The 21,863-nt window shown below is 43.4% G+C and overlaps 2 protein-coding genes across 4 annotated transcripts in view; one reads left to right on the top strand and one right to left on the bottom strand.

Moving 5' to 3' along the window:
• Positions 1-11,504, bottom strand: part of srgap2 (SLIT-ROBO Rho GTPase activating protein 2) — a 48,059-nt gene extending 36,555 nt beyond the window's left edge. For 2 of the 3 annotated variants that reach the window (XM_030092507.1, XM_030092506.1), the window contains exon 1: positions 10,939-11,503. In XM_030092507.1, coding sequence (XP_029948367.1) covers positions 10,939-11,005 — 67 coding nt within the window. In that variant the 5' untranslated portion in view covers positions 11,006-11,503. Of the gene's footprint in view, positions 1-10,938 lie in introns of all 3 variants that reach the window. The other variant, XM_030092504.1, reaches the window with a different exon arrangement.
• Positions 11,505-12,024: 520 nt separating this feature from the next.
• Positions 12,025-14,858, top strand: LOC115389108 (protein FAM72A). The gene is made up of 4 exons (XM_030092513.1): positions 12,025-12,809; positions 13,348-13,425; positions 14,020-14,144; positions 14,242-14,858. The coding sequence occupies exons 1-4, from the start codon at positions 12,658-12,660 to the stop codon at positions 14,334-14,336; spliced, it is 450 nt and encodes a 149-aa protein (XP_029948373.1). The 5' UTR covers positions 12,025-12,657; the 3' UTR covers positions 14,337-14,858.
• The last annotated feature ends 7,005 nt before the right edge of the window (positions 14,859-21,863 follow it).

A 21,863-nucleotide genomic window follows, 5' to 3' on the forward strand; every position in this document is an offset into this window, starting at 1 on the left:
GATTTGTTCTTCTTCCAGTGACGTTATCTCACACATCATCTTAATGCCGCGCCAACATTCAGTGTGACTGTGTTTGTTAATTGCATTTCTACACAGTAGTTTCCATGGTTACAACAGAAATCTGCCTCCTTCACGCGAGAGTCAAAAGGTGTCAGAAGGAATCAGGGAACACCGCAAACACACAAGTTAGAAAGCTTTCTATAAGTTCAGTCCATATTGAAAATATGTTGAATTTGTTTCAGGTAAAGATGTTTTCCATTAACATATCACGTTTCACTGTGGTGTCTTACTGACAAGCGCAAAAAATACAATCTGTACACATGGCGCACACGAGAAAGATACATTATATGGAAATGAAAAAATACTGCAACAAAGAGCTGTTCTGCATTGCCTCGGTGGTTTAGTGTTGGCAGTATTTGTCAGCTTACACACAAAAAAAAAGAAAATAGGTTAAAGAACTAAATGAACAGATATTACCTTCTTCCATTAAACAGCATTGGAGTGACTTGTATACTAAAGGCTGTGCCACTAGCGGAGACCAACACAGCTGTGATTATCTTAGAATAAAAATCAGATAGATTATTCTCCCCTCTTGTGTGATAATGCCCAAATATTGTGCAGTTTTATTTAAAAAAAAAAAAAAAGTGAGAAAACACAAATCTTGTCTGCAAACTGCTCAACTCAGCTGTTAAAGCAGTTCTCACTTCCAGAGGAACTCTTGAACCTAAAAAAAACTGCTTTCATTACCAACAGTAACGTACTTACATGTAGTGCTCAGAAACACTGGCAATTTCAAGACAGGACTTTATATTAAAAGCATAAAGCAAAGAGAATGACAATGCCTGGCGAGGGTTTCCATTCACGGCAGGAATTCACCCTGGCAGACTGGGAAAGTCTCTCCTTCACATTCCTCAGAGGGAATACCACCAGCACATGACAAGAGCCCCACTCACTCACACTCGGCCACTTAGCCCGCCGACTCCCACTGCAACCTCTGCACAGACAGAACGCCTGTGTGTGTGTGTGTGTATGTGTGTGTGTGTGCAGAAGTGTCATGGACGGCCACCTTTAACATGCATCGCTGCCCTCAGACAGAAAGAAATCAGTGAGAAGCGCACGATTCTGAGAAAAATGGATGAGAGAAAAACAGTGACGGGGTCAAAAGGAACATGCTTGTGTCAGACAGCTATGCCACCAATGAGATGAAGTGATTGATGGGGAAGCTCTTTGTGCTGAGGAACGCCCGTTTCTCCTTGTCTTTTTTTTTTTTTTTTTCCAAACTCTCCATCACCCCAATGCTCAGGGCTCGTCTTCGCCCGTTTCTGAGAAAAAAGCTTTTCGTCCCGGCGCAGTACAGGTCCGGGCAGAAACCTCCTTCCTACTTTTCTCGCCTTAAAGAAACAGTGTGTTATCTTTACAGACAACATCCAGCAGCCTCCCTGAAACCCCTTTGTCCCATATGGACCAGTGCACAGCAGGAATGAGCATGTGTGTGTGCATGTATGAGGGGTGGGATGTTCCCATTTCCACTCTGTTTGAAGCACATGGACTGAGTCGGAATGCGGGGGGGGGGCGGGAGGGAGGGAGAGTCAGGGGATGGACCAAGGTGGTAATCTGAGAGGGGTATCCCACAGCGCGGGCAAGCACATGGTCTCCACAGTCCCCCGTGGGCCCGTGGTGGAGAGGAGAGGGGACACTGACAGAAAAGACAGTTAAACCTTAAACACTTCAGTCCCCCCCCCCCCCCCCCCCCCCGTTCCCCCCCCCCCCCCCCCCCCCCCCCAAAATCAACCACAGGATGACCAGCCTGGGCGTTTTAAAGCCCGAATTCAACACGCAAATGAATTGTGCATGAAAACATTAATTTGCTCCTGGTGCTGCTGGGCTGTAATTAAAGCATTTCTCAACCCCTCTCCGCCGTCCTGTCTGTGTCGGTACATGCTCGGCAACAACACACTCCGGTATTCTCTCATTAAGCAAATAATGTGCAGATGCATCACCGCAGCTTGCAAACACATTGGACTGCATGTAGCTCACTGATGCATGTAGCTCCTCATGCAAACAAATAATGTAAACTGATTGGCATTTTTTTTTTTTTCAAAAACACATCAAGGACACTGTTGACACCAGCAGACTACTTAGATGATTTACTATCAGAGTTTTACGGTTCAACATGCTGTACAATCAATTATTCCATATGTATGACGACTGTCACTATCTGTAGTTCTGTTAATCGTGATTTAGCCCATGCTCAAGAGATCAGTAGGAGATTACACGGGATCATGTAAGATATATCTTCCATTTATTGTGTTTGCAGATGACATGTTTAGAAACCATGACTACACACATCCCACAGCCTGGGGACACACTTAAACATGCATGAGCGAGAGCACACAGAAGCGCGTTCCTCTTCCTTCCACTTGCCCTCAGCCACGCGCAGCGACAGACGCATCGGGGGCGATTTAGCCAACAGGTTCCTGTAATGGAGCAAATCTAAAGCCTCAGATATGTTTGTGCCCGCAGCATCTCAGCAGCAGGAGCATGCCACAGGCTGCAGGTAAAACCACATTTTCTGATTGGGTTCACTCACACCGAGCATGACACCGGCACCAACATGTTGCCCGATTCATTCAGGGCGCCGCCGAACAATCAGACACGCTCATACTCCTCAACCACGGCCTCGAATACACACAGCGCTTGTGTGCAGTCGCTGGTCAACCCTCTGACACACGCTTCCTCCAGTTGGTGGTTTGTCTCTCTATCCATGCACGTCTTCTTCAGATTCTTGAGTTTCACAAGCTCATCTCTTGAAAAACCAGCAAACGCAGACCTCCCTATATGACCTCCCTACTAAGGTCAAAGCGGCAGCAGTGCACACACACACACACACCCAAACACCAGCCGTGCATCCACCATGCTGGTAATGTAATGTGTGAGTGAAGCTGAGGCTGAGCGTGAAGCGATAAGAATTAAGAGATTAAAGGCGGCGAAGAAGGGTCGACACTTTGAGGAGCAAAGATCAGGAGATGCTCCACTTTATGGCAGAGACCCAGCCAAGAGAGCAAGTATTGTTTTTTTTTTTTTTTTTTTTTTAAAGGATGCTATGCAAAAAGAGGGCATGCGGGTTAACCGTGGGAAAGAAAACTGCGCTACTCTCATATTTAAAGTAGATTTAAAACAAAGCTAGGGACTCAGCACTTTAAACAAGCCTCTCTAAGCCGACGAGAAACGCTGGGAGAAGGCGGGAAAAAAAACGGTCTACCGGAGAGGCTCTGATGCTGGGAACAACGAAAATAGAACTGGTACACTCTCCCAGCAAACCGGGGGGGAAGAACACAGTGTTCTCACACTCATTGACATACGCTGCAAGAGGACGGAGAACGTGAAAGGATGCAGGCATGCATGTGTGTGTGTGTGTGTGTGTGTGTGTGTGTAAGTGAGGCAGATTCAGCTGAGAAGAGGTGATGAATGGCTTCATTAAAACAGCATTAGAGGTGTTTGAACCCGATTGGCGAGAGCCAGTGTGCCATGATTGAAACTTGTTACGATACCGAGATTCTCTGCTTGGTAGCCGCCCGAGCCGCAGTTACTCGTTTAAGGCATTTGATCTAAAGGAGGGATTGAAACGTCACTTTGGGTTTTTCATAAAAATCAGGCGAAAACCTTCAATTACAGACTAGATTTTTTTTTTCATGAAGCAACAGCAACAATTCCAGATTTCCAAGTTATCAAACAGTAATTCACTCAATCTCAGTCACTCTCTCTCACACACACATCATGAATGAGATGGACAAACAGTAACGACACCATGGAGAAAGAAAGTGATGAAAAGACGGAACAGAGAGGGCGGAAGAGAGCAAATATGAAGAACTGGAATGTAAAAGCAACACAACTAAAGACAAAACCAACGTGTGAAGGTTCAAAACGAGAGTGAAGAGTGTGTATGTGTGTGTGTGTGTGTGTGTTGTGGCAACCTGATTAGCCAGACCCTACAGGGGAGGCAAATCTACATTATTCTTTCTCATTTTCCCTCTTCTCCTCACAAACCCAGAAAAATGGGGGCAATTCAGTAACCCTAGCAACCAACTCTGCCTACGTGCCGGGAGAAGCTGCTGATGGAGGGGGAAGGAGAGAGGAAGAGAGACAGCGAGACGGAGATAGGGAGTGAAAAGGCTAATACAAGTACACCCTCCACGCAGACGCAGCCTGAGCCGAGCAGATGAATCGTACAGTCTGGTAGAAGTGGGGTTTCTTTACACCTTTCACACCTCCTCAAAACCCTCTCGTATTCAGACCTCCCCTTGCATGATTCCAGATCCCTCCTCCTCTTTCTACACCCCCCCCCCCCCCCCCCCCCCCCCCCCTCCCTGCTCATTTTCCCTCCTTGCTGAGACCCCTCGCTTTTCACCTCCAGCCCTTCAACCAGTGTGGAGGCTGTTCAAACACAACCTGTTTCCTCTGACCTCCCTCGGGAGCATTATCCAACCTTTCTGCTGTTATGCTTTCTCTCCTTTCTTTCTGTCTCACTTCCATTTATTTACAGCTGGACGTTTCTTCTATTGATTGTTTCACAGAGGATATGAGGGGGCTTTGTCTTTGGCCCCCTTAGCTTTTTATAGATCCCTCTGTTCTTAAAGATATTCTAACCAACACACACACACACACACACACACGCACACACAGATCATCTCTCTCAGCTGGTTGTGAGTCAGTGTCCGGTGGAGGAGATCCTGTGTGTGTGTGTGTGTGTGTGTGTGTCACATATGTTGTAATCATAAAGTGAAGATTATTGGTTTAAGTTGCCATGGGAGGTGAGTCGAAAATGAGTGTGTCGCATTTCATCAGAACTGACAAACATCATGAGAGACAGAGACGGGGGGGGGGGGGGGGGGGGGGGGGGGGGGGGGTAGATTAGTATAGAATTTGAGTTGAAGACCAGCAGTGTTCACAATAGTCTGATTGTTCGTTGAATGTAGGCTGGGAGGAAGAATAGGACCGGGGGGAGAGAAAGGGAAGGCCAGAGGCCAGATCATGGCAATACTTCGACATATTTTTCGTACTGGCACTGGTTGATGAGTTGAGGCCTTGTGTGTGTGTGTGTGTGTCGGATCAAGGTGGTGAAATATAAATAAGACACCCATACAGAAGTCATGGTCTCCGAACCATAATCAACCACACTTCAGCTGAATCAGTTTTCGAAACAAGAATCTTACAATTTGCAAAACTTCACAGGCCAGTTGTGGTAACATTGGGACAAACATTACAGCCATATAAAAAATGTGGGCAAACTGTGTATACACCCACATGGATTAGGGGATGATTTTACAGTTAAAGCATTTTGACCTCCATCCAACTCAATTCAACTGGTGTTGGATTCAGTTCTGTTGACCTACTGGAGAATACTTAATATCAAAATATACAATCACACCTTACCGTAATGCTTACACACACAAAAACAGGCCTTATCTAACACAAAGCTGTCAAACTTCATCGGATCACAAAACCCAATAATCTAAGAGGAATGTTACAGTTGACTTCCAGCAAAAGAAAAAAAAAAACATAACAAGTCACAACAAAGTCTATCAGACATTAGGCCCGAGTGTGTGTGTGTGTGTGTGTGTGTGTGTGTGTGTGTGTGTGTGTGTGTGTGGAAGCAGGTATCAGTATCAGAGACTACCCTCGGATACACTGGCACTCTAAAGACACACTTTTTCTAGATCAAAGCCAAAGAGTACCTGAAAAAGAGGGAGGTGCCGTTTCAACCAATCCCAACATGCCTCAGCGCTGTCGGCCCAGTGGAGGGGTGGCAGCCAAAGTGTCAAGGATTAGCCAACCAGGGCAGACAGAACATCTGTTGCCCAACAAAGCATCGAGAACATCTGGCTCCAATGACCAGGAGTCAACTAAGCAGATGAACTCTGACCTTACCTACTTGGCTCCACCGGCTGCTCCTTTCTTCTGCTCACGCTTATTTCATATTCCTTTCATTTTGCATCCTGACATTGAGCATTCCATTGAGTTTGAATGCTGAAAGCCATAAGTTGTTGTTGCCTCCAATAGTGGTTCATCTGCATAATCAAATGTGTCGCTTTGATTGATAAGACAAATCAGTGCGGGCTGCGAAAACACAAACGCCGGCCTGTCCGAACACTGAAGACAGCCAGCTCAGCACTTGCGAAGTCAGTAAATTCAGCGCTGTGTGTTTTCTCTCCGGTGCCACCGCAGTCCTGGAGTAAATCATCAAATCGAATAGTGAAGAATGAAGAGGCAGATAGGTAAAAACCCAGCAGAAAATCAATGAGTGTTTTCAGCCATGTCGTCTGTGCTGCTGACGCAGCAAGAAGCAACTGCTATGGCGCACGCACGCACACACACGCACGCAAATACCTGATTTGGAACACATTGTTCTCTTCTGAATGGAGGATTTTTTTTCTAAATAAAGAAAAAATGTTTTGATCTCTCTGTTCATTTGTATTTTGAGAGACAAGTGTGTTAATTGTAGAGCAAAAAAAGCCTCATGAAACAGATGTACTTGTGTGTATCCTGTGTTTGTGTGTGTGTGATGTGGATCACACACAGCTGATTTCTTTCCCTGACCATAAAGCTATGAGCCCAAACAGGATGCCTCACACACTCCTGGCCGATCCATCCACGCTTCAGCCTCCTGAGCCTCAGTTTCACACAAGCATCCTTCCTGAGTGATTATTTTAAGCTCAGTCAGCATTTCTATTCAGCTCACAATGCCACATTCAGGACCACCCTCCACATGCGCACACACACACACACACACACAGAAACACTCACATGCCACTGCAGCCACCACACACTGATAGACGTCAACACACTCACACAGGGTGCAGCCAGTAAACGTTACCATTCAGGGCGGTGTGATTGACTGGTGGTTGATAATTGCGTCACAAACTTAAAGCTGTTTAGCTCTAACTAACCAGAGGTTGTTAAAAAGATCACACACACACACACACACACAAAGCCCTAAAAGGGTCCCTAATTGATCCCTTACAACTTTATAGCCATTATATCTTAAATAAACATGATTCAGTGGTAAAAACACACACAAACTAAAGTACAGGAAAAGCAAAAGCTACACAAAAAGCAAACACACAAACCTGCAATCCTGCTGAGTCACCACTTTTCCTATTGTGTGCCAGTGAAAGCGCTCATTTACTCTCAATCACATGTTTCTCCAGCTGCTTTGTGAACCTGTACCTTAACGATTTACACATAGTATGAGTGTGTAGCCACAGCCAATCATTCCTCTTCAGGGAAAGAGCTCAACATGACATTGTTTTATGATCACACCCTGGATAATCAACGCTCCTTCTTCATCCCCATCTCATCGTCAGTGTTCAGCACAAAGATCAATACCAGTTTCTGAGTCCCTCATCAGACTGAAAGGCCCATTTGTTGACACTTTGTATTTCTCCAGCAGACTGTGAAAAAACATTAATCAATAGAGTTTATCGGTGGCAAGAAAGACATTCTGGCATTAAAGGTCCCAGATGTGTGAAGCTCTGGCAGATGCTGAGGTGCGGAGCCAAAATGTACATGAAGAATGAAACATCTGTCGAATTACTTTAAATACTCCTCAGTGCTCTTCAGTTTTCCGCTGAAATGTTTTTCCAATGCCTAAATTAAAGCTTTCCACTCTGAAGTCGAATGAGAAGAAGGCAGAAGTGAGGGATGCTGTAGTCAAGAGAGGAGTTTCATCTAGGTTTCTTCTGCATGCTTTCATTATCATTTCATCAACGCTGCTTGTTTTGACCGTCCTTCATTTAGCAAGCTTCTACGAATCTGGCTTTGATTTGGGGCTCTGAAAGAAATGTTAACGGTGTTTTACCGGGAAGATCAACAACTCCTTGAGCACATAAATAATAGGTGATAAGCTTATTGCTGAACTATGAAAAAGCAATGTATATAACCATGTTAAGTTTTGTGACAGCATTTCTGCACAAAGTTAAATATTCCTCATTTCTCCCCCTCTTTCAGTAACCTTTCTCTCCATGTTTTCATACACACCCTTTTTCCTATCAAGTAGGAACATTCCTCATATCAGCCAGGATCCCACATTACAGGAGAACTGTGTGAAAAAAAGAGACTGAGAGAAAGAGGCTGTGATGTTCATGCACTTCAGCAAGAAACTTTCTTCAACCCCAGAGTTGAAAGACAAAGTGATCGTCTGCCGACGCCGAGAGCATCACTTCATATATCCTTTGAAGTTTTGTTCGTTGCATGAAAAACATCAGGCAATATTAGGCTGAATCGATAACAGACGTGTTTTACAGATGTCAAGCAATCACCACTTAGTTTTTGAATTTTCAAAACTTTTTGAACAGGCAAATGGTCTCAGAGCCAGCGTTTCCCACAGGTACTCTGGGAACCTATGATGGTTTGGCCCTTTCTGGAGAGGTTTACGATTTACATCTATTTCCCTCAAACTACTGCACTACATAGCTGCAAAGCTCCTACTGCTTGATTGTAAAGGAGACAAGCAGGTAGGTATAAACCCAGACGGATACCGACAGAGGATGACATGTATCGCAGCTTCATGTATGGCTGCTTGAGACCCTATATTACAGAATCTTAAAGAGCAGTGCACCGGGTAATAACAGATTGTCTGTGCCTCCTGGAGAGGGCAGATTGCTGGGAATGGCGCACACACAGCATCTGGAGACGTCCCCACACAAACACACACACACACACCTCAAACAGCTATGTGGATGCACAGGTTTAGCCTTTCATCTCTTCATTCCATATAGGGAGGACGATAAGCGGAAAACCACGTGGGCCCAGCGAGGACAGAAGAGGGAACACAACACAGCTGTTGACTGGGGAGCAGTGAAGTAACTGACAGGAGAAATCAATGCAGAGGGTCGATGGACAAACATTAAGTCCATGGTCTGACAAACACAGCTGACAGTGCCCACAATGCGGCATGAGCGCAAGGTCTTTACATGGGATGCCAAGCATAAACAGCAGCCTCCCAACACTAATGTCTCTGTAGCGACAAACAAAGGGGTTCTCAAATAGACAGGTCGACAAAAGGAAGCTGTTAATGAAAGGTGGTTAATGGTGACGGCAGTCCTGTTACCCTGGATTACTTCGTCTGCCAGTTTGACTGACAGGCCTTCCTGTTAGAAACACAGAATCAATCCCTGCTTAGTGGAGGCGCAAAGGAACCCGAGTTTATGGGAGAGAAATAAGGGCATGGAGGTGTGACAGTGAGGTATGACAGTGTGTGACCAGGTGGCACAGTGATCCAGTAATTAACACCGTAATCTTACAAGAAAACAGTCTGAATCCCGCTAGCTGATCCATGATTGTGGAATAGGAATGTCTGCCTTGTGACTGGAACAGTTCTCCCCAGGTAGTCCAGTTTCCTCCCTTAATACAAAGACATCTCTCTGCATTATTCCTGCAGTACACTGGCGAGCTACCCAGGATGTATGCTGCATTTTCCCAGAGCCAAGTGGGATCAGCTCCAGCCCCCTGCGAACTTAAGTTGGATAAAGCAGTATGGAAGATTGATGGAAGAGCGGCTGTGTGGCATTTACATGCTCCCCCATGCCTGGTTTTGATTTCCTCTCAATTTTTCAACTTCCTCCCTTGATGCAGAGACATTATCCCATGCTATGGACTGTCATGCTGTCCCATACATTTCTCCTAGTGTTGGCTGGAAGAGGCTTCAGTACCCTGCGATCCAAATCCAGGATAAAGTGGATGGATGGTTTTCTAAAGTTATCAATGATCTTGGAAGAGTGGTTCTTAACCCTGCTACTTGTTGATCTCAATCAAAACACTACAGCTGAAATTTGGCCCTGTCACACATTATAAACTCAATAGCAGGTTTCTATTCTGTGCGTTGACACCAGAAATTCCAAACTGATCACTTTTGCCAGCTTAAGTGTAATAGGGTCAACAACAACTGATACAAGGCAAGAGATAAGAGTGGGGTCTCGCTCATGAATGAACATGAGGGATGATAAGGAAAGCAGTTGTCCATCTCATCGAGTAATCTGGCACTGCAGTAAGCTGCAAACATGCCGCTCAGGAGGAGGATCACATCCTAACTTCTTCAACCCTCCCTCTCCTGCTTTTCAGTGTGCATATCGTAATGTGAAAAGCACTCCCTGTCACCGGGACTGACGGCTATTAAGCCTCCACAGCAATCAGCCAGTAAACAGTTAACATCTCAACGCCCCTTTCCAGCAACTAACAATCTGTCCTGGCACCCCCCGCTGCTCCCATGTCCTTGATCATCATCATCATCATCATCATCAGCGGAGGCGGCGGCCCCGACGAGCTGATCAATGGACGAGGCTTCGCACGAATTGATCATTTAATTGCAATCCGCGTCTGATTCATACCGGAGCCGTCAGTGCGGAGCAGACAGGCGGGAGACGGAGAGGGGGGAGAAAACGCCCTGCCTCGCCTGGTTCAGTGTCGAAACATCCACCCCGTGGGCAGTCTGCACAAAGTACACAAATCACCTTCACATGCGTCTTTTAGAGGCTGTGCTCGGGGCACATCTGGACACCACCGCGGATTTCTGAGCGTTTTCTCTTTTTTTTTTTTCTTTTCCCACCAGCCTTTGTTGACCATGTGTGCAGCGCTGCCGCTGCTTCACGCGCCTGGAGACACGCTGATCATGATGTTCTATTCATGACTGCAATTATTTATATATTACTGATCTGCCACGTCCGCATAATGACCGATATCCTTCACAATTTACGAGAAAATGAAAAAGGTACGCCTTCCCTTTACGGGGAAAAGAGGTAAGGCTTCAGAGGAAGGAAAAAAAATCATGCAACTGGCCAAGTCTGGAAAAAAAACAGCATATTGCTAGGAATCATATATTGGATCCATTATTGATAATCCCGGTGTCCACCAACACGTAATACGCCTGGAAAAAAGTTTTACCTTTAACTTGAGTTTCATATTCGGCCACGATCTCCTTGTCCTTTCGGAATTTGGCTGGAGACGTCATGGCTGAGTTTGGGGATCAAACCACTTGTCCTCGTAGTGAAGTCAGTTTCTTTTCTCTCTCTCAGTCAAATGAATAGATGAGCCGTAAAGCGGAGAAAAGCCACTCCGGAGCGCGTTTGTTGGAGTTTCACAGAAAGCGGAGCCCAGATGAGAGGTCGCAGCTCCTCAGTGAGCCCGGGGATCTGTGTGTATTGTCTCCCTGCCTCTGCTCTGCTCACTCAGGGCGCATTGTGAGTTTGGCGCTGCTGCCGCCGCCGCTGCTGCTGCTGTGTGCTCCTCTCCACCGCCGCGCCTCACCGCCTCCTCAAAACCGGTTATGGTGCAAACAACTTCAAGTGAAATGTGATTCATTCCCTTTCTTATAAAAAAAAAAGTGAGGAAGTTGGGGTTTTTTTTTTTCCTTTTCCCTTTGCCCTGAGCGGGGCTCGAGCTTGCTGCTGCCAGTCCAAAACTAAACTGCCCTCTTCTTGTTCCTCCTCCTGAAGTGAGAGAGAGGAAGGAGAGCGGGGATGGAGGGGCTGGATGGCTGCTGGGCAGCCCTCAGTGCGCAGGACAGGCACGGTTCATCGGGATTCCCAAATGCAGAGAGCGTGCTTTCCACTCTCATCCACATGTTGTATCTGATCAGGTGAGTTTGGTTGAAATATTTGTCCGAAACTGCGTCACGAAAGGCCAAAGTTTAAATTTAAGGCAGACGCACTCGTCCTGATGCGAGTGAAGAGGGCTTAATTGGTTCATCAGACATTTTTTTCAATTGAACTCACTGTCTGTAGTCTTTATATTCAGTTAACATATCTGAAAAAATGCGTAGTTATCAATCAAAATCTCCCCATTTTAAATTATGTGGGAAATTAACTGGCCAATGTCAACGCAAACTCGTGACACAGCTTACCCGTGATGATGGGCATGCAGAATTATTTTAGTATTTTTCTTTGAAGAAAATTAACTCCACAAGAATAACTTTTTTGTGTCACACAATGCCCCGCCTAACTTTATTTGACCACTGAAATAAGACAATGATTAGATTTGAACGACATTTGATTCCACCAATCGCCTCGCGCAAAGCTTTGAATAGTGGGAGGGCTCAAGCCAAATTTTTATCCAATCAAATTCAGACTTTCTCATGAAGCTGACCAATGAGGATGCGCCGCTGTGGGGAACATCCAATCAGAGTAAGCTTTGGGGTCTTTTAAAGGTAGTTTCAGGAAGTGCGGTTAAATACCAGGAAGTTGTAAACAAAGCTGACAGCTAGTTAGTTAGCTGTAAACTAACATCCGAATGGATGCGCAGCCAGCTGTGTGATACAGGCCAGTCGTTTACCGACACCGTGTGTTTATTTATATTACATTGGCCGGTTTTCATACACATATACTGCGTCGCGGCGGTTTATACTTCGCTGTGTGTTTGTAGGACGTGCTAACATTAGCTTGCCTTCCGTTTCTTCGTTAGGAGGAGGCTAGGCGTCTGCACAAGGACGTTATAGCTAGCGCCGTCGTCAATAATCTACATCTACATCTAATTATTAAACCAGGCGGACTGGATAGCAACAGACGTCCTCCTCCCTCGGTTGTTATCTGTTGGGTTTGCTGCCCGGAGGCAGGAGAAGTGAGATCGTTCGTCCGTTTTCTCCTTTAATTTGTCAGCACAACAACGATGTCTACATCCAACGCCAATTTCAAAAACAAGTGTGTTGCTCAAGTGAACTGCATCTTCTGCGAGAGTATGCTCTGCACAAGAGGCATGAAGGCAGTACTTCTGGCAGACACCGAGGTCGAGCTTTTTTCCACGGATATACCTCCCAATAGGTAAGTGCTAATACTGTTAGCAGCGCTGCTAACCTTTGTTTACGTCTGATGGGGCTAAAGAGAGAGTGGTGCATAACACCGAGAAGACGCCTGCTCACATGGCTTTACATCTAAACGTTTTAAAGCAATGCTTTATTTCTTATTACTAGTAAATATTTAATTGGCAAATTGATGTAGAGGTCCAGTTTCTTCTATATTTTTCATTAGCCAAGTCTAAATCAAGTTTTCCTCTAATGCATGTGAAGCTGTTTGTATATCTCTCAATTTTATTTATAAAGTTGTGACTGTCTTTGTTTTCAGTTGCTATTGTGTTTAAATATCAGATCTGTGAGCCACTCAACTGCTTTGAATTTGTTATTTGAATCCATTAGCATCGAATTACCCCCTTGCCTTAGTGGGGATCAAAATAAACAAATATATAGCCAAACTGTGATTAACAGCTTGTACTGTATGCATAGGTGATGTTATTGATGTGACTTGTATCCTTTTTTATGGCTATGTCTGTTTCTCTTTGCATATACCCTCCCTCCCCCCAAAGAACTGTTGACTTTGTGGCCAGCTGCTACTCCACTGAAAGCTGTAAATGCAAACTGAGAGACATTGCATGTCTCAAATGGTACGTAACTCTCTCTCCTTTTACCTTGCAGTGTTTGCCTTTGAAAAACCATCTGCTCATGCAATATGCTAATAAAAAGAACTCCCACCAACAGTTAGCCCAGTAAACAGTTTTCCTTTAATGCCCAGCTATTATAGCACAAGTTACTGATCATTTGATTATGCAGATTTTGAAAGGCATGCAGCCACTTTGATCCATAGATGTCCAATATCATTTTATATTTATTTTTGCAGTCATGTAACTACTCCTGTTTTTTTGTTATCATCTAGAACAGAAGTATGTTTACGATCAACTTTTTCTAAAATCATGGTTTACAAATATATTTTTCACTTATTTCTTTGTCAGCCATTCACAATGATGCAATAATTGTTGGTATTTAAAATGATGTCATGATTTTACCTTAAAGCACAGATCAGTGCTGGAGAGGTGCTTTATGGAGCCTCTTTTGTTGTCCAGGCTTTTGTTGTTTTTATACAGGGCAAAAACAAACATCAGTGAGATAATAGACCCCCTCTGGTGGAGTTAGCACTTTTCAGAAGTGCCCCCCACTGAAATGCTGACTAATGTTTCTTCTTTATTCTCTCCCTCTCCCAGCGGTAATGTTGTGGGATATCATGTCGTGGCCCCCTGTAAACCCTGCCTGCTCTCCTGTAATAACGGACATTTCTGGATGTTCAACAGTGAGGCTGTGTCGACCCTCAACAGACTGGATGCGACAGGTCAGTTTTTAGAAGCCTTCTGATTCCCCGCAGTTTCTCTCTGAGATTGAGAGAGTCCTCACAAATCCCCCCCCCCCCCCCCCATATGTACCTGCAGGTCTGAATCTGCTCCTGTGGGGAGACCTTCCCGAACTCGACGACAGTGAGAATGAAGAGTCACTAAACGCCTCAGAGGAGGAGTGTATCAGGTAGATGCACCAGGTCGCAGTGAGAGACCCGAAGCGCCGACAGTTTAGAGGCGGACCTGAAAAAGTGTACAAACCACGCTGGGATTAGACTGAAAAGATGAGCCTTAAAGGGTAATCGAACACTGACTTTCTCCCTCTGTCGTCATCAAATATTAGACCAGAGTGTTTGTGGCTGTGGTGTCACAGCAGGTGGCCGCCGTTTGACCGCTGGTGCGACATCATTAATTGAGGTGCAGCCAATCCTGCTTCAGTGTCTCAACCTGCTAATCATCACAGAGGGAACATTTCAGTTGTCATAACGTAGTGTTGAATTACCCTTTGACCTGTGACCACTCTCCACTGTTAAAAAGCACAGACACACATTCACACAAACCCCTTTCACTTCTTTTGTACATTCGTGTGGGCTTGGACAACTAGAACATTTAATCTAGTGCTTTCTGCTTTCCTGTGGTCGTAGTTTGGACCACTCTCATGAGAAGTTGACTGGGTTGATAAGTCACTGGGACTTTGAGTAAATGCTGTGCTTTTTTTTTTTTTTTTTTTTTCAAGCTGGTTACGCGACACTTATTTCCAGATAACTTCAGTTTTGCCTTTTATCCTTTTTAACGGCAGTTGAGTTTAACTGCCCGTTGAGTATGCTGTAATAGGACAAACTCCCATTAACGGTCATGTCTTGAAGACATACGCTCGCTGTGTGGCTGGGTACAAATGAAAAGTTGATTGTAACTGAGTGCTTTTTGAACCCCGCATATTGGAGTAACAGCACAAAATACTGAATGATTCCGTTGCTTTTATAGGACACATTTATTTTGCCGTTTCTTTTGACCTGACATTCTATCCGAGAGAGTTTTTGATATGCTAGCACAGTGTTTGGTAAACGTCTAACAGCAGTATGTGTTTAATCCTCAGAAGAATCTGACTGTAGCATTATCCAAGACTAACATACTAACTATGAATGGATGTGCTTCCACAAACGCCTGGAGGATAACAACTACTTATATATGAATACTACAAGGAAGCCAGAAATCATGATAGACGGCGCCACTGATCCCTCTCAACTTTTAAACGTGGACCATAAAGCAGAATTATCGAAACATGAGCTCTAAATGGATGTCATTGTCTGCGGTCTGTTTTTCCCCCCCCACCGCTGTGGGGTTTTATGTAGCAGCGTACCTGTAGCACCGAGAGAGTGGCGAGGAGTCCGCTCCAAAGAACCACCAGACATATCAGTATTTCACCTGTCCAAAAATATTGATCTGTTATTCTGGCGCCAGTTTCTTAAATAGCATTTCAACTTTTCCAAGCAATCAGTTTTTTTTCTCTTAAGTCTGGCTTGAGACCGTGTAGCTAAATAACGAACCTCAATTCATTTAGCTTTACTCATCAATAGCTCGTGGACAATTAAACACATCTAACACTGTAGACTGTGAGTTAATGCTACTTTTTAGCTTTCAGCTGATGGTCATCAACTAACCAGAGACTCTTCAGCCCCTCTCGTCGTATTGGAGCAACCTAAAATGAGCGGTTTCTGGCAGCGCCATCCCTGAGCTCGTGTTGTTTCACTGCAGCGACCTGCTGACAAGACGATCCCGTCTTAAAGTAACAGTTTTAGTGGGATTTTCCTGCACCGCTGGCCAACGTTGAACGTTGAATGTCACTCATCTTTCTTGAAGGAACAGGATAAAGGAAGAAGCTTTCCCCTCCACGTTGATTGGCCTCTGTGTATCTATGCTACAACCTCCAGCTGTGGGTTAAAAACCAGAGTTTTTCCCCACACCATCCGCCAGTAATGTTACAACTGACAGTCTGTTACTCTTTCACACCAAAAAATGTCTGTGTGGATAGGATAAAGTGCATCTGCTCGGTATTTATTAAATCCACAAACCAAAAAATGTATAACCACATACTTTTCATTTTGTTTACAAGCCTTGTTTACAAACGCTTTGGTTTGTGTTGTGTGATAGTACTTCTGTTTTTTTTGTTCATGTATTTAATATTTAATTGTGTAGTGCTTTGTTTTGTACGTTAAAGATTAGGTGTGTACAGTTTTACCTCCAGAAGGTATCACTCGTGAGCTTCCTCTGGCTAGGACAATTGTCAAATATGATAATCAGAAGAACTATTTAAGTGGCCGTTTCTGACGTGATTAACTTTGATTAACATGCCCTGCTGAAAATGTATATTTTGAAATTGCACTGAAATCGCATCGGATGTTTAAAAAGATGATTTGTTGTTTTGTATGCTTGTTAAATTAATAATAAACTTTTTTTTTTCCAAAATATCTTGGCTGTCTCGAAGGTCTCCTGTCATATTTACCCTTTTTTTTTCCTCTCATCATCTGTATAGATGAGTTTTATAAATGTTTGCTGTATTCATGCAGCAGATTTTGTTTTGGGTAGATTTAAATAGGAAATTTGAATTAAATCATTCCATATTTGTCTTTTATAAACAAGACATTGGTTTGGTGTGTCAAGTGTTCACCGATCAGTGTGATTTCCAGCTCGCACTGTGTGGTCGTCACGCTCCACACGCACAACTCCAGTCCTTTCCCCAGCCTGACCTGACTGAAGTCTGGGAATTTGTTTTTGCACGCCTCTGTATGAAGCATTCTCTGTTGCTGTTGGGACATGTACAAAGTAATTTGGGTGGTGCGAGGAAATCAAATTGTTATCCTGAGCCTTGTTTTCACATGTTTTTTACGGCATCTGTGCAAATAGATTTTCATGCCTACACAACATCAGATTTTTTTTTTTTTTTTTTTTTTTTGTAAATCTTGCATTGTTCCTCAAAATATACTGGACTCCTGATTTAAGTTTACATTTTACCAGAGGTTACAGGGAAGGCAGCTTTTCAGTGCAGATGAGGAAAAAATAAAACCAAAATCTGAATTATTTTTAACAAGGTCATCCACAGACATTTGAGAAAATAAGTTTTCATTCTGGATTTAAAAACACATTTGGGGCTGATTTAAGTTCCGCTGGCAGTTTGTTTCCGTTTCTGTCTATTGTCAATGATACAATTCGAAAGAGGTAGAAACGGTTAAGTTGATGATCCCGTTCAGTTGGTTCTTGCAGCATAAACATACATGTGCTACTTGTTGGCAATGAAAAATGAAAATCTGCACGTTTGCCTTAAAACATTTTATTTGTTTTTTTTTTACTGTGGGAGAAACAAACACATGCATGCTCACCCCAAAGCAACAAGGTCGCAGGGTGAGCTTTGACATTTACATTGTCAAGAACCTAAATTAATGACAGTAATGTAGTGCACTTAAATGTTGAACTGGAACCAGAATGAATTGTTTTCATTGTAGGCCTGCCTGTGCTTTTTTCCTGCTATGACATGACTGTCAAAAAAATTCTTCCGCTCGGTTACTCAGCGCCTCAGGTAAAAGCACAACAAAGAAGGCATGTTACTCGAATGTAAAAACAAGCAGTGGTGTAATTAAATACCTAATTCAGGACTTCTTGACATAGAAATACAGTAAGTGGATAATAGGAGAAGAACTTTAAATGACCCATCAGGTGAAAGTAAAAACAGGCCTCAGAAGAAAATCAGGTTTAAACTGAAAACATATTCTAAAGTGCGCTGCGTGTCTGCCACAGGTGTTTCCAATACTGCCTGATTAGAGTCTCCTCTGGCTGAAGTTACATGGAGTTAGACTGAAATTCCATCACGTGGAGTGTTTAAAGAAAGCTGGAGGTTTGAGTTGTATTGAAGTGAAGGTGATCGAGCAGAGCGTGCACAATCGCTCACTTGTCTCATCTGGCAAAAAAAAATAAAAACGTAAAATGTGTATGGTTTCATCCTTTATATGCAGTCGCTTGTATCTGGAGTCAGATTGATGACACATTTTGGCCTGCAGCTCTGACTACTGTGTGAAATAAGTCGATGGCAGATATTACCCAGAGCGCTGTGGCGCCATCTGGTGGAGATCAAGTGCAACAACTTGCACAAAAATCTCAATGAAATGTTTAAATGTTGATTTCTCATTTCTGATACTGTACATAACATTACAAAGAAAGTGGTTTGTAGGTAAATAAAGATGCTTTCTCTTATATTCCAACTAATGAGGAATGGATGTTTCACCATGTGGATAATGGCCTCCGAAAAAACTCCATCTGTCTCTCTTGTGCAGTTTCGGCCCTGGACTGCTGGAGCATTTCATGGCTCAATATTGGAAAAGCCAGCAGTTCAGTCACCGATTAACCACATTACTCTGTGCCACAGAAGAAAATATTGTCTTCAGTGAACTCAGGCATTGAACATTCACAGTGCTGCAGCGAAAAAGGGAACATTTCGGCGAATGACGCCAAAAGGCTTTTGCGTCCAGAGTTGGCAAACCTGACTTTCTCATCAGTGGAACCAGATGTGAGCCAGGTGTGGGGCTGCCGCGGCCCGTAAAGCACACAAAACAGGCACTCAATGGAGCCTGTTAATGTGAATTACTTTCTACAAATACGACAAATATCTCTGTCCCAATCTTGTGAATTAGCTTGAGAGAGTGAGGGCTGACCAAGTCATCTTGGAGAGCGATGCATCGCTAAACTGCCCACAACTGGAGATGATTTAGCACTTTGGCTTCATTCTAATTGGGCGTCCAACCAAGCTGCCTACAAAGGCGTGTTGCCAAGTCCTTAGTGTGGTTGAAAAGAAAGCTAGAATCGCAGTCAATGACTTGAAAGAATCATGGGAACATGCTGGCCTCTGTGATCACGGAGAAGCGAAGAAATAATGAATGAAAAGGAAGAAGAAAGGAGCCGGAAATGAAAGAAAGATGTAAGAAAAGAGAAATAACAGAGGTAGAATAGACGAGTTAATGAAATCTGTGTAATATGTGTAAAGTGAGAATATGACATTCATCTATTTGACTTCGATGCACTTGGATACAGATGCATGAAGCTCACACCGGTTTTAGCAGCTTTCTGTTGTTTGGTCATGTTAAAATGTTTCTTTTGGTGATCTGAATTAAAAAAAACAGTTTTGAGTCACAATATAAAATTGATTCAACACCGAAGAGGAATTAAACAATGGAGGAGAGACTGTAGCTAAACCATCTCTTTAAAACAAAACAAAAAAAAAACTTTGGCAGAAAACCAATTTTCATTTTTTCTTTGGATTTATTGACAGTAAATCATCTTCATCCAACACCTTCCGTCTCCGCTCACACCGATCACCTGCATCATGAACCTCATCACTGTTTGTTTTCTCGTCTTTTCTCGCCCTCCATCCTCAGCATCCTCTCAAAATTCAAGAAATCCTCTATGTCCAAATAAGTGAGTGATGCACATTAAACACTAGATGGTGCAGTTGTATTAATAATGGAGACGGTCAGAAGAGGGTGAAGGAACAGTGAGCCACAACCCTCCAGTGTGCAGAGAACCTGGATTAAAGTCAGGTAATTATCCATATTAAATATATATATATTAAAAGCAATCTGCTGTATCATTATTAAATTATTTCTGAGCTGATGAAAAGTCCAAACAGCTTATTTTAGCTCCAGGTCTCCTGAACAACATCAACATCGCTGAATTGTGTTTGACAAGATTTTTCTATTTTATAGAAAAGACAAAATTCCAGTTTAGTTTCCAGAGCGATCATCTACACGACTGAACTCTTGCACTTTTTCCATACGAAAATAAATAACTTTACGTTTAAAAGGCTCGAGTAAATGTCATTATTGTACTTGGGAGGACAGTTGAAGACGACTGCCATCAAATTAGCGGTCACCTTCATCATCAGACAGAGCAGAATATTTGATAAGAAATATAAGGGGGTTCATAAAAGCTGTGCAGTCCGTCATGGTCATCTCCTGATAATAGACCTAAAAGGCTGGACTAATGTCCAGCTTTGCTTGATTATGCATATTAATGACACCTCAAGAATTCATCACAAAAATCTTCTTTTCTTTTTTTTTTTCCCCCAATGGGTGAGGAGGGCAAATGGTAATAAATGGTTGAATTTATTCACTTTAGGAATAATCCCTTTAATCAGGGGATGGAATTTCCAGGGGACCGGCAGGCCGGGCTGCTTGGATTTTTAAATAATTTAACATCATCGATTTTATATGTAATGTGATCACTTATCTGTAATAACTGAATTAGAGACAATTTTTTTTTAAAATAGTGAGGGATAACAAAAACAATTGCTTTTCTGTGCTCAGGCAGGGGAAAAGGAACTGCAGGTGGCATCTCGCAACAGTGCAGGTTTTCAACAACTGGGCTGCCGACTGGCCCAGCAGTATACTCTGAGGCGAGCTGCACTGGGCTTTTGTCGAAGTGCTCGAGATAACACAAAGAGAACTTCAAACGGGCTTCTTATTGTGTTCTATTCTTCTGGGCAAGCTGATTACAGTTAAGGATAAAAGTTGTTCCTATACAGTAAACTAATGCGGGGAATCAGAGAGCACTAATTAAGTCATGGGGGATCTGAGGCGGCTTGGCTTGGATGTGTTCCCCAACACCCAGACCGTGGGGGTTTAGTGGGAACTTTACAGCCCAACAGCAGTCAGCATCAAAGGTGTTTATTGTCAGCTGAATGTCCGGTAGAGGCATGAACCGCTGGATCTTCAAAGCCACCTGGGAAAAGGAAAAAAAAAAAAAAGAAAAAGCAGAAACTACAGCTTCTTAGCCTCGCTTGTCTATTCTGCTCTTGTCTTTTCTCCATTTCACTGCCTGGGCTCACAGCTTTACCAAGTTTCCGAAATAGCGTTTTCAGAAAGTCACTATATAAAATCTAAAATACACATTAGCATTATAAAACAAAAGCCTTTGATTTAGCTTTAATTTCGATGGCCACTGTGTAAAATAAATCTAATTTAATTGGTTTTCATTCGCCTCGCTGCAATGGAAATTATGCAGTTAGAAAGGAGCTTTAGATTTACATTCCTGTAAAATCACACAAATTGTGAATATTTGAACTCATCTTGCAGGTCAGTGTCAGCATGTTACATCTAATTTTCAAATTTAGTTTCAATAGAATGGATATTACTATGTTTAAGTGGAGATGCTGCATGCTTCATGATCACGGCTCTGAATAGCTGCAGCTGAAGCGTCACTGCTGTTTGTTCTATGACCTCGGCAGACACTGAATAGACTGAACCTGTGAAACTCGGCGTAGGGTTTTGTATTTGTCTGTGTACTCTGAGGTTTGAGCATTCTGTTGTGTGAGTGTGTGTGTGTGTGTGTGTGTGTGTGAATTTTTTGCATTCATTCCTCTCACTACACATTTGCACGTGGCATCAGTCGATGGGAAGTTAAGCCCCAGACAACAGTATTGACCATTTCAGATTCTGCGGCCCTAACCTCTTTTGGATTCTGCTTTTGTGTGGCCTGTTTTGTAACTTGTCCTTGTGTTAGAGGTGTGCCTCTGTGCATGTTTCAATTATTCGCATACATCCTTTTTTGACTATTTCTTACTGTTTTTTTTCAGTGTTTTTTCACATCTACTTATTTTCTTCTTTTAAATCCTCTGCGTGGTCTCACCTGTTGCCCAATCCAGGATCAGCCTCTGTGTGATCTGATATTTTTAA

This window comes from Salarias fasciatus, chromosome 5 (genome assembly GCF_902148845.1).
Source record: "Salarias fasciatus chromosome 5, fSalaFa1.1, whole genome shotgun sequence".
Lineage (NCBI taxonomy): Eukaryota > Metazoa > Chordata > Actinopteri > Blenniiformes > Blenniidae > Salarias > Salarias fasciatus.